Below are 13,336 nucleotides of genomic sequence, written 5' to 3'. Positions count from 1 at the left end.
ATGTGTGCAAAACTTTGTTGATCTTCAGCTAATATAAAAGAAAAAACACAAAACCCATTAAAAAATAATTAAAACCACAAATGAATAAGTTTGTTAACGTGATAAGTCTTTTCCACCAATAGTAACATCCAGTTGTTGATCAATTAAATCCTACGGAAACAGCAAAGTATTACAAACATTTTTTCTTGCTTTTAAAGCACAAAGATGCTGTACTGTCAAAAACTACTTCAGTCTTCAAGACGGTTTCACTGTAATCTGAAAACAATCTGATCTGCTGTCTGAAACCTCAGCGTCCTCTCTGCGTGTCTCATGGATGTGGACGGACCCTCACTGTCATGCAGGGAGGCGCGGTCCCCTTCAGGCAGGTACAGTCCTTCCTCCACCTCCAGGTGGCGCCCTGGTGCCTCTGCAGCCACACCCTGAGACTCTCCACCTGTCACACAACATCCCTGTGAGCCAAACGTCCATCTTTGGATTCAAACGCTCGAGAGGACGGAAGATGCTAAACACTCACAAAGTCGTCTTAAAGTCAAACAGTTTTTCATTTAGGGTTTTATATAACTGATTATCAGTTTTGCAGGAGTTGCATAATGTGAATAATAGCGCTGACATCTGAGGAGAAGGATCTTTGACAGAATAGTAAATGGGTTCAATTCAAAGCTCACGGTCAGAGTCGGAAATATTGTTTTGTTTTGCTTGACCGGCTGGTGCTGCGTGCCAGCAACCCTGGGTCCTCTGGAGGCTATAAAGCGTTCTCATCTGGAAAAACAATGCAGCCCGGGTGGCAAATTTACAAAGATTTGATCCTATCTGAAGCTGCAGGACTAGGAAAATACAAGAAGCCTCAAGCTCAACTTCAGATTGAAGGTTACAGAAGCAAACTGCAATCAACATATCAAGCTAAAAATAAGAAAGCATACCTGCAGATCTCCATGCATACGACTTCTCAGAAGAGCTTTGGTAGCGGAGAAGAGGAGGAGGAAATGGAGGAGACAGGAGAGCAGAGGGCAAATTAGATCACAGAGGAATACTTAATGTTCAGTCAAACCAGGAGGGAGGAAGAAGATTGTGTTAACTAAAAACAGAACAATCACTTTACCCTTAAAAACAAAAAACAAAAGGAAAATAAATGACGTTTTGAAAGCAACACATCCAAATGTGAATTGTTGAGAGTTTATCAGGGTTTCACATTTTATATAAAACTACCAGATGTCATTTTGGTTTGTGAAACAACCTTAAAACTTTATAAGATTGCAACCACTTTACAGTAATCAAACTCTCAAAGCAATAACAGTTTTAAGTCACTCCTTTCATCTCAAAAAGCCGAACTCAGAACTGAAGAGCCTCTCATCGTGTTTCTGAACACCTGGAGTCATTAAATAACATAAAACTGCAATAAACTCAAACCGGGTGGGGAAGTTTGAATTTATAGTGGAGTTTCTTCAAACTGGATCAAAGTTGTTAAAATATATGCAGCGCTGTGGAAAAGATGCAGATTTCTTCTGTTTCTACTTTTCTGTCACATTTCAATGTTTCAGATGCGTCAGAAAATTAATTTTAATATCATAAATATAACAAGAGTAAATACAACCAGCAGTTTTCAGCTGAAGATTTCATTTATTCAGGTTTAAATCAATTGACTTATTGATTCAAATAATCACTAAAATGGGGAAACAACCAGTTTTCATTTTAAGGAGTTTTTCACAGTGGGTCAGATTGGTTTGGCCAGCTTTAATCAACATTAACAAAAAAAAAATTCTTATTTTGTCTTTGATTATTAGATGCTTTTTATTTGATCAAAACAAATAAACAGAAATCTGTAGCTGAGAACAATTTTAACAGAAACAATGTGTCCAGAAAACGCTCAGAAACAAATTAATTCTGAATTTCTTAGATGAAATCATTTAAATCGTCGTGACAAAAAATCACAGACAGGATCTACCTGCTACTGTCTCCCGCTGGCGACTCAGCTCCCAGCATGCACTTCTCCAGCTGGCTCGCCACAATCTGCCGCTCCTCTTCCAGCTCTCGGGTCAGGCGCTCAAACTGGAGCTCCTGCAGCGAAACATGAACAGAACAATAACAAACCAACATTTTCCATAACACAGCAGCTGCTTGTTTACCCCCCATTTATCCACGCTAGTCAGAATTTAACAAAATCAGCTTTTTGGACTCTGTGTTAGCTCCGTTAAAAGCTTTTCCTCACCACTATGAACCTTTTCAATGTTTTATCTATTTCTGACAAAGGAAATAGGATTTTGACGCCAGCTAAACAGTTAGTGCGCTGGATTTAAAGCAAAATAAACAATATATATATGTAATGGGGAGGAAGTGAGCCTGGCTGCTTCATGGTTTTTAGTAAAAATATAGCACACATTGAGAGATTTAGAGGACGCTAACGCCGTTATCTGGAACAGAAATCTGGACAGGAGCTGACTGAGCAGCTGTCACTAGGCAACCCACACAGGTATGTGTTGTCACTTATTTTCATTTTATGATATGAGTTTTCATTTATCTATTGGCTGCAAGTGTGCTGGTAGCATGCTAGCTTAGTAAACATGGTTCTGTGTAATGTGCATCAGTTTGTGTTTAGTCACATCATTTTACTTTAACGTTTTCTTTATTTCAGGCTTTCTGAAGCTAAACTTTGTCTCAACATTTGCATGTATGTTGTTCTTAAACGACGACCTGGTCAAATGGAGCAGGAAATGAAGAAGCAGATCTTGGTTTTGGGGTCTCATAGTATTCTGTGGTGGTGAAGAAAAGGCAAAACTACACGGAAAATCTCTTAATTTGTTAGTGAGACGTGGATCTTTGACACAAGCAGCTAAAATCTTAGAATCATCTTAGAAATAAGACCAGAAACTCAATAATCAATTAATTTTTTGGGACTAATTATTGAAAACAATCTGGCTTTATGTAGCACAGAGCTTCCAAATTATATGTAATAACTGGCTGTTCCATCTTTGGAGGCAACAAATGGCATCAAATGTTCTCAACACCAGGCAGTGAGTGTTTTAAATCGATGTGGAGGAATGTTGACCTGCTCTTCTTTGCAGAACTGGATGGTTTTCAATCATCAATGGCCTCTTTAAGGTCATGCAACAGTCCATCCATCCGTCATAGACTTTTACATCATAATCCCTTTTAAACTACAAAAGACTTTTAAATCCACACTGCCAGCTTTTCATCTATTTCCTTTTTGTTTTTGGGTCAGCCATGAACGAGCTTTTCTCTCATTTATTTCACCGGCGTCCTAAAGCCAGCGAGCTGCTGCTGCTGCGGCTGATGAAAATAGCAAAGCTGGCCTGATTTCAGAAGCAGCGAATCCGTTTCTCTGTGCAAAAACCAACTCCAAGAGTTTAGCAACTTTCTTCCAAACACCTGAACAGCAGAGTGGACGCATTATCACCTTAACTCTAACAGCATGAAACATCAATAATCTCAAGAAGAAGGCTGAACACTCAGGAGTAATTTAGCATTTTTAATCAGTGTTGATTCTCTGAAGCAGCTGATCCTCGCTAATTGGACAGATGTTTGTGGACTCTGAGCTCTCGACGCTCGCAGTCGGCTGCTGTAATCTGCTGCAAAATGTTGTCCTGATGACAAATTGACTTTCATTGAAGATTTTTTTTTCCAGTTTTAGTCGTGTTTATGAAATGTAACCTCCATTTTGTAACAGCATTCATGCATCGTTTCGACTCATTAATGTACAGCAGAGCTCTTTTAACTTTTTTGAAATGTGCAGCTGCAAGATTCAAAGCAATTATATTTTTCTCAGGTAATTATGCGGTATTTCTGTTTTTTGTTTTATTGTTTTTGCATGGCACTTAAATACAATGTCAAGGTGGAAAGAAATGAGAAATGACCTTAAAGAACAAGCAACTCTCACAGCCTATTTATTTGTGAAGAACTATAAAGTGATTTTTAAACAATTTGATTTCCAACCTTCCACCACAATAAAGATTATTCAAGAGTGAAAAACATTTAAGAGCGCTACGTTAATAAGTTAAATATCGATTTTGTCTTTCCTGCAAGCAAGAAGCTGTGCAATCTCATTAAAAGGGCTTTAAACTTGATGAATGATGATGGAAATTTTATAGCACCTTTAGTAAAAAAAAAAAAAAAGAGAAAAAACTCAGTACACCTCGATACAGCTGACTAACATCTGGGGATAAAACTGAGATAAGCAGAAACAGACAAAGAGTCTGATGGTCTAGTTCAAGAGTCCAAATCAAGGTCAAAAGATTTTGTGGAGGTAATTTGGAAATATTTGCAAGGAATTTTGCAACAAAAGTGCTTATGTATAAAGATAAATGTGACTTTTTGTTACTCGCCATGTCGATCACAATATAACTTAACATCAAGTAAAGCTGAGTAAGAAATGTGGGTGTTAGCATCACTTAAACCAAACGTTTTTCACCACATTTGTAGAAAATTTGCAGTAAACTCACAGTTATGCCTTAGTGCAAAAAAATGTGGGGATCTGTTGATTTGTCATGAATGTCTGCAATCATGGAATCACCATCAAAAGTCCTTGTTATTATAAATGGGTTTTGCTGTTTGTAAAGCTAAATATGAGTTTAAAGAGGAAGCAATAAGTAAAATCTACTCTTTTGAGCTTTGCATCATGTTATATTATTCCCTCATTGAAACAAAGCTGGAGTGTTGCTTTGACTCTTTCATGCATCCTCTAATCTCCATGGCAACCATTCAGCTGTGCAAAACGTCTGGGTGAACATAGCCCCACCTATCGAGGCACAGCTCGATAGGTGGGGCTATCGAACTGGGAACAACTGGGAACTGTTGCTCCCAGTTCGATAGCCTGGGAGCAACAGTTTCCCAGATTCCACATCACAGACCATCCCTCCCCCACTCAGCTCCTTCAGACTAGCCAGCAGCAATTAGCAAACACCTGCTGGAGCTGCGCATTTGCTGAGCTCATTATATGAGCTACTTCTCAGTGAAATGCTGCTAAAACATTGCTAAAGGGTTAATACAGGAGCCATGTTGTGATGACTTCCTAAAGGCGGAATGAGTTTCTGAAAGAGCAGGAGTTTTTAAAGAGACAGAGGCCCAATTTGAAGGTGTTAAATTACAAAATAATTTTTTTAAGTCATATTTGATATATATGTAGCATTTTTATTACAATTGAAGGTAACATAGTTACTTGATTCTGCTATAAAATGGCACTCTGTAATTAATACTAACCCTTCAAATAAACCTTGCTGTGTGTCTGTTTTAAAAGGATTCTCATTCCCAGTAAATCCACCAGAAACGCTTATTTGTTGCTGTCTGGTGTCTCATTGTTGTGATCAATCAATAATCAACCTGTTTAACATGATGTCCGCTGCACACAGAAGATATTGCCCAGATTGCAAACAGAGCTGGTGAATGTGTGACTGGACCAGTAAAAAGCTACACACCAGGAAACAACTGTGGGAGCTTAAAGCCTGCAGCTTATTGTCACAGCACTGCTGCTGACTGGGCCTTCCTGCTTTCCTTACATCACCCCGAAGCTTTGCAGAGACAGGACAACAGCACACAGGCCTGCTTGTGTAGCCTGACTGGGTTACGGCACAGCATCAGGCCAGCATGAAGCCGTGCCAGGCGACTCCTCACACCAGCTGAGGGGCTCTCACCGACGATCCGACACAGCTTATTGTGAGTCGTCACAGCCTGTTTTTCCGCCCCGTTATCAAGTCGCACCAACCACAGAACTCTGCCGTTTGCTGTGTCTAATCTTGGCCCAGCAGTTCGGTTTATCCACGCCGCATCTATGATATCCGTGAAATGTTCGGCCTACTTCTCTGGCTGCTGCAAACTCCATCGCTAAGGCTTTGTGACAAAGCCAGCTGGAACATTTTCAGGCTCACTTTGCTGCAGTGGTAGATATTTTCTACGAGCGTCTTATCGTGATGAAACGGGTGATAAAGGAAGAGAAGAACGCTTCCACATCTTGCACCATCCAGTGTTTCCAGTCCAGAAAATCCTTATGTAGATAGAAAAATATAAATACAAAATAAAATAAAACGAGATGGATGGATGGATGGATGGATGGATGGATGGATGGATGGATGGATGGATGGATGGATGGATGGATGGATGGATGGATGGATGGATGGATGGATGGATGGATGGATGGATGGATGGATGGATGGATGGATTCACTAAGATAAAACAGTCTGGAATCAATGTTTTTAATGGTGTTTTTCAGGTATTCATGTTTTTCCAGGTATTTCCATGTTTTCCATGCTGCCATCCTGTAATTGGATGAAATCCTGAGAGTAACATTGGAGGCAGCAGCTTCATCAGCAGACCTTTGCTCTGTTTACCCTCCTCTTGTTTTCCCATCGTCTCACTCTGCACGCCTCCACATGTGACCCTCCGATGCATTAAAGCACTTCCTGTCTCTTCACAGGCAGAAAGGGCCGCGTCTGACTAAAAGCAACAAGTACACTCCTCCTCTAATGGCGGAGACGCGTCAGTAAGTGGATGAGGCAGGTGGAGGCGGACCCGCATCTGCACAAACATCACAGAGTGACGGCACAGTGTAGCATGATGGAGGATCCAAGAAATCCTCTCAGACCTTGGAGAAACGACTCCAAATTACCAAATTACCAGCATCTGTGCTGGTAATTTGCTGCGACATGGAGCGTGCTTTCTTGGCTCCTTTCATTGAAACCCGGCCCAGGATGAGAAGCGCTGAAGTGGCTCGGTTGTTGTGGTTTTGTTGAGCGCCTCATACATCTTGTGTGTGTTTTTTGATGAGCATGCACGTTCTTTCTCAGCAGCGCCATGCATCAAGTTCATCTGGGATCTGGCCTGCAGAGCAACAGCCTGCCGCTGTCAGCTCAGGGACAGAAGACGATCCCTGCAAACAGCCGAGGCGGGCAGCGCCTCCATTCTTACACAATCTGGGAAAGTATGGACTTCAGTTCATCTGTAAAGTGCTTTGAGATTACAAATGATAAATTTAACAGAAGAAATCCAAACTGATCTGAACTGAAATGTTTTGAACTGGATTAATTTCAGTTAAATTGAATTAAATTAAACTGAATAAGTACAAACTAGTGAACTGAGGATCCACTTGCCTTGTAATGTGTTTTAAGGTAAAGGAAAATGAACTGGTTGAACTGAACAGAACTGGATTAACCTAAACTGGAGTGAATTTGACTAAAGTGAAGTGAAAACTGAAATTAATTGGGTTTAACTGAACGGGATTGAATTTCATTTTGTTTAAACTGGATTGGATTGAACCAAACGTATCTGAATAGCAGTGAATTCTGAACTGAATCTAATTCTGAACAGACTGGGTCTGAAGTGAATTGGACAGGATGTATTTTCACAGTAGTAAACATTCCTCTTTGTAAGTTGAGTTCAGTTGCCAGAAAAGTCTAAAACGTTCTGATCGGATGTATTTTTTCGGATCCCTGCACCCTTTCACAACCCGATTCAGACACGATTCTCGTCTTTCATTCAGCGGAAACGGCTGCAGGCTGTTATCCCAACATCAGATCGATCCCTCTGTTTGCAGAAGAAGTGACAAATCAAACTGTGCCCCGACACCTCTGCGGAGTCTCAAGTTTCCGAGTCGGCCCGTTTGATATTTCCCTGCTCACATCCGTCACTCTCCCACTTTTAATGGGCTAAACGGGAGCAAAGTGGAAAAGCATCAGGCCCTGAACACAATAGAAGGCAATAACTGATGCGCTCCATTTAGCTCGTCTAATTTGACATTTCTGTGGAGGAACTGCAGGCAGAAGATTTGACGCTTCAGCAGCACCGACGCAGAGAGACGTAAAGCAACTTTGTTTTATTTTCTCTTCCCAGGCTGTTCAGCTGCCTGAAACAAGTCACACGATGAAACGTTTGGCCTCTAGGAACTGCGGGCTTTTCGCCGTGGCTATGTTGGCTTTATGAAAGTGGGATTTTCTGCTTCACATTTGTACATTTCATCTTCTAACCAGAGAAATCTAATAGAAATGTGTCTCAGTTTAGACAAGTCCTCGGGGAAAATACACAATACAGAACGCTGTTGTCATTATGTTCTGACCCCCTGAAAATTTGTAACAGTTTTCCCTCACAAAACAACTTAACTGGAAGTTCAAAAATTTATCATTTTAGATTTTAAGTGTCATTTTTGTCCTTAATTGGAAATCAATTGGGGCTGTGGTAAAAATATACCACAGGGAAGTAATTTAAGACTTTTAAATGCAGGTTTTTAAAGTTTTCACTTCAGTGCATGTTTTTAAGGCTGAAATAATTAATAAGGGACTAATCAATTAAAATGAAGTATACAGACTCAAAAAAGTGAGTTGTAAATAAGCCAAAACTGAACAAATATTTATACATTCTGCATTTAAGATTAAGAAAAAAACCTTCTTCTGTAAATATGTTCTACCCAAAACTTCTCAAGTGTCAGTAACCTTTAACTAAATAACAAAAAATTTGCAGCATTTTTTCCTTTGCATCCATTTGCAGTATTTTGCTTTTGAATTTGGTTTCTTGTTTGTAGGTTTTGCTTCTTTTTTTCTGAGGTTGCAGCATTTTTCATCTGCGCAATTTTTCTGTTGCATTTGTTTCTTTCTTTGTTGGAGTATTTTGGAGTTTGCATCATTAATGTATTTGCTGCGCATTCGCACGTCGGCCACCATCATTTTCTTAAGTGTTGATGCTAAATCTGTCACAATGAGCAATAAATCCCTTAATTGCATGACAAATAAAAACAAGCTCAGTCATTTTATTTACACAATTCTTTGTTTTTCTTATGTTTCTCTCTGTTTCTGCCAAAGACTGATGACAAAAATCTCCAGATTGGTGCTTTGGTCTCAACTAGTCAGAGACTCCAGTATCCATTTTATTTGTTGTTTTGTTTATTTATATCTAAAATGTCTTAGAGTTCCAGAGTTAGAAGTTCATTAGAAATGAAAGTTACCATTTGAGAAGGTGAACTTGCATTATTATACCATTACTATTATATTCTAACTTCTACAACTATTTATTGTTGAGCAAAATATATCGTCATGACAAGCCTTCTTCAAGTTTGACTTCAATTTTCTTTGGAAAAAAATACCGCAGACCATGAGCAATGGAGTCAGTAAGTGTTTTGGCAAATGGTTCACAACACAAGCATCCTTTACCCAAGAAAACGGGACATTAAGCAATCTACCAGATCTATTGATATACATTCTCTGACTGGAGATCAATCAGAACCGACAGAAGTGCCCTTGACTTAACCCGTCTGCACGCAGATCGTTTATTCCACTCTGCAACATTGGATCATATTTCACCTGCTCAGCAGAAGCAGTGACATGCCTGCATCTCGTGCCTAAGACGACATTTTGGATTTTTAAAACGAGCAAAATAAAGTTTTAATTTCTAGAGTGATGCATGTGCACAAAGTGTTTGCTCTTGACGAACATGAAGCCTCTTCCTAAGATTTAGGCACAAACTGCAGCCCTCCGAAAAACTGCAGATTAAACATCGGATCCGAGTCTCTTTTCTTAGACATCATAAGCCTTTAAATAGCAGAGCGCCTGATTCAGAGCAGCATGCCCAGGGACTGAGCAGAGAACATGGCTACTGTCCAGGTATAATTAAGAGGAGGAGAACAGAAAGACTCCCATGCTGACGGGATATAAATCAGCATTAAACATAACAGCAGGGACAGCGAGACAGACGGAGGCTGTCCTCTAAGGTTCGTATTGTTGTTTTCCTGCAGATATGAGGCATTTCAGGGAGCATCAGCCACAAAAAAACAGCGAAAAAAAAGTTTGTCATTTAACTATAAAACAGGGAAGCAAAAGCAAAGAATATAAAACAGTAGCATGACGTCACTGTTCCTTTAAATCCCTGCTGGCAAACAACAAATATCTTCTTCTGATCTGGTGCAATCTGCATCTTTCTTAGCTTTTCATTTCATGCCATATGCGGGTTTTCTGCACCGCTACATCCTTTTCTTGGTGCTGAATTAAGGAAGTGCAGCAGAAGAAATTATTAATGAGGCTTTTAATAGAATTTAAGGTGCAGATTCATGTGACTCAGCACCGCAATTCATTTACACTTCATCCTCATCTGGAGATAATCCCCCGGATTTGCAGCGTAAATTTGGGCGACTCAGGTCACAACCAAAGCTAAAAACTGCTTAGAACTTGTATGGACCTCCAAAAAAACAAGACAAGGTTGAACTATGACCCAGAAAGGAAGTAAAATGACTCAAATGTTGCTCAACTTGGCATTTTTGAGGTGTTTTCTTTGAGTCACCAATCTGAATGTGCAGTGAAACTGATGTGAGTGCATATACCTTTGTAAACAAACAATAGTGTGTGTTGATGAGTTTTTATATCTCATACTCAATCACTTTTGGTGCCTGAAGTTCCTGATTGTTATGTATGGAACACCAAAAAAGCCAAAAAGTTGTGAAATTTCATGCTTTTCATATGCAAAGTAAGATGTGAATACGGAAGCGAATGTAGATAAATCATAACCACTGGCAAATAACAGTCAATGTTTACATCCAATCAACGTATTCCTTAGGTAAAACACAACCAATAACAGCCAACAGGCATTATTGGTGGTACATTTCTTATCATGACTAGATTTTTGATTTATTGTTTTCACAACAAATTCCAATTAATGATGTTTAAAACCCAGCAAAACTGTCCATATCGCCCACCACTACCAGGAAGTGAAAGAAACTACAAAACCGTAGGATTTAAGACAAACACAACACAGTACAGTTGAATTTTGTAGCCTAATAACATGAAGTTGAGCATGTAAGATTTCTACATTTCTTTAGTTATTATGATGTGATCCTGTGCTACACTGCACAAAAAGGCTAAAAATAACCAAAAAACATCCTCAATGTGATGGAAAATCTCCTGTAACAATCACAGATTCATCAAAATCCTGACAAATGTTCATCCTAAAGTGAAAAATATGAGCAAAGTCACACCATAAAACTGCCAAGGTGGTGTTTGCATTCAAAAGTCAAGAAGAAATGAGTGACAGCAGCATCTAACCTGCTCTTTAACAGAAGCCAGGAGGTTGGTGGTGGTTGTTGTGGCGGAGCTGGACTCCGACTGGAGGCCTTGGCGGCTTGGACCTTCTCTGACCACCATGGGCCCTTCCCCTTCTGCGTCGCCTTCCTCCATATCCCCACAGATCTGGCTGGCTGGCTGCTGCACGCTCCCTCTCTGACCCTGCAGGACGGTCAGGATGTGGGTTAATGCACAGAAAATCACTGTAGTATAATTTTAAGGAACCACTGTGCTTCAGCTGCAGGGATTAAGATTTTGAGATGTTGCAATATCCCAGAATTCATGATACTCCTGCAACAAATTCCCCTCTTATGGTGTGATTGTGCTTTTTTTTTAATCCCTCAAGAGACACAAAGAGACAAAAGATGATTATTCTATTTTCCCCTATGCATGCTTTTCCATCTCTAATCTTTAACCCGTCATTTGTGCATGCAGGTACAGATTTCTCCACACACAGAGGAGCTGCACACACACACATGCACACACACAGAGCGCTGCAGGCTGCATCCTTCCTCCTTCCTCTCTGTGTGTTTTACGTCTCAACACACACCAGTGGTGCCTTTATGTATTATCAGGTGTGCATGCACGATGCATGGGGTTGCATGCATCTCCCGGTCAACCTTGCATCCTCCATCACTCATTCACCATCCGGGCAGCCAAGGACGAGGTCACACCGACTCAGAGCGCCGGAGTCCGGGCAGCCAGCAGAGCTGCTCGCCCGCCGCTGAGCGCGACTCACCGGCCAGATGTTGCTGTTAGAAGCAGGCCACAGCTGGCTCAGTCCGCTTCCATCCTCTCCTCCGTGACAGCTACTCCATTCCCCAACGCGCCGACGTCACAAACAAACAAACAGACAGCCGCGTGCACGTCCTCGCGCTCGTCGTGCAATTACAATTTTTCCTTTTTTTTTTTGTTTGTCTTCCAATCAATCCCCGCGTGCAAAGATGAGTGGAGGAGTTAAACGCGCGCGTCCATCCCTGGCGTCAAGGCTGCACCCAGCCACGAGCGCCGATTAACAGCGGCGTGACGTCACCATGCGGCTATGGATTATTTCCGATCGACGGATCGATGAGGAGCCGCGAGTCGCTGTGGCCGCGGCAAGAGTCGTGCGGCAGCGCGGCAGCTCTTCGCGACGAGAGGAAGGATGCAGCCTGCAGCGACCAGCGTGTGTGTGTGTTTTACTGATACGTCTCCACACACACACACACACACACACACACACACACACACACACACACACACACACACACACACACACACACACACACACACACACACACACACACACACACACACACCAGTGCTGGTCACAGGGATGTTTATGGGATTCCCAGTTAACAGTTCAGGTTATCAGGTTCATCATACAGAACTCCAATATTGTCAAAACTGCAAATTAATCCAACGTTTATTATTTAAAACTATATTTTATAGGGGGAAAAAAAATCAATGAAAAGGTATTTTTCTAGTCAATTGTTTACACTATTCTTGTATAAAATTGGTTGAATTAATGTAAATGCAAAAAACTACAATACATTTTAGACACTTTAAATTGAAATAGAGGAAAAAATGACAGAATGGCTGAACGCCTGACTCAGTTACATTTTTCATTATCTTTTTACTTTATTCAACTATTTCTTGTTTTATTCATTGTTTATTATTAATAAAAACAAGCACCCAGTATAACGCCTTTAGTTTAGTGGGTATTGTAAATAATTATTCAAATGTATTATAGATGATTCTAACTTAATATTAGCAGGAAAAACTAATATCCATCCATGTGTGATTAATCTCAACATCCATCCATCCACTTTACACCCTTGTCCCTCAGTGGGGTCGGGAGGTTTGCTGCCTGGTGCCTCTCCAGCTCCCGTTCCAGGCGAGAGGCGGGGTCACCCTGTACAGGTCGCCAGTCTGTCGCAGGGCAACACAGAGACACAACCATGCACACACACCTAGGGACAATTTGGAGAGGCCAATTAACCTGACAGTGATGTTTTTGGACTGTGGGAGGAAACCGGAGTACCCGGAGAAAACCCAGACATGCACAGGGAGAACATGCAAACTCCATGCAGAAAGACCGGGGCCGGGAATCGAACCCGGAACCTTCTTGCTGGAAGGCAACAGCTCTACCAACTGCGCCACTGTGCAGCCTAATCTCAACATGTTTTACTTAATAAACCGACTTCAATAATATTCAAATTTATTGAATGGGTCTCTAAGTAAACATTTTAAACTTTTATGAGACATTAAATATGCTAGAAATGTGCATATAGTGCTTTGATTTTGGAGGAAAA

The 13,336-nt window shown here is 40.8% G+C and overlaps 1 protein-coding gene across 2 annotated transcripts in view; it reads right to left on the bottom strand.

Annotated features, from left to right (window-relative positions):
- LOC103457508 (plakophilin-4-like) overlaps positions 1-12,321 on the bottom strand; it is a 32,874-nt gene extending 20,553 nt beyond the window's left edge. Inside the window, exons 1-5 of one of the 2 annotated variants that reach the window (XM_008397702.3) lie at positions 11,782-12,321; positions 11,025-11,204; positions 1,943-2,055; positions 921-955; positions 332-433 (exon numbers count right to left, since the gene is read on the bottom strand). In XM_008397702.3, the coding sequence (XP_008395924.1) occupies positions 332-433; positions 921-955; positions 1,943-2,055; positions 11,025-11,156 (382 nt within the window). In that variant the 5' untranslated portion in view covers positions 11,157-11,204; positions 11,782-12,321. Of the gene's footprint in view, positions 1-325; positions 434-920; positions 956-1,942; positions 2,056-11,024; positions 11,205-11,781 lie in introns of both variants that reach the window. The other variant, XM_008397693.3, reaches the window with a different exon arrangement.
- Between the last annotated feature and the right edge of the window lie 1,015 nt (positions 12,322-13,336).

This window comes from Poecilia reticulata, chromosome 2, assembly GCF_904066995.2.
Source record: "Poecilia reticulata chromosome 2, P_reticulata-male-v2, whole genome shotgun sequence".
Classification (NCBI taxonomy): domain Eukaryota; kingdom Metazoa; phylum Chordata; class Actinopteri; order Cyprinodontiformes; family Poeciliidae; genus Poecilia; species Poecilia reticulata.
Note: the sequence above shows the minus strand (reverse complement) of the source record. Positions and strands in the feature narration are given on the sequence as shown.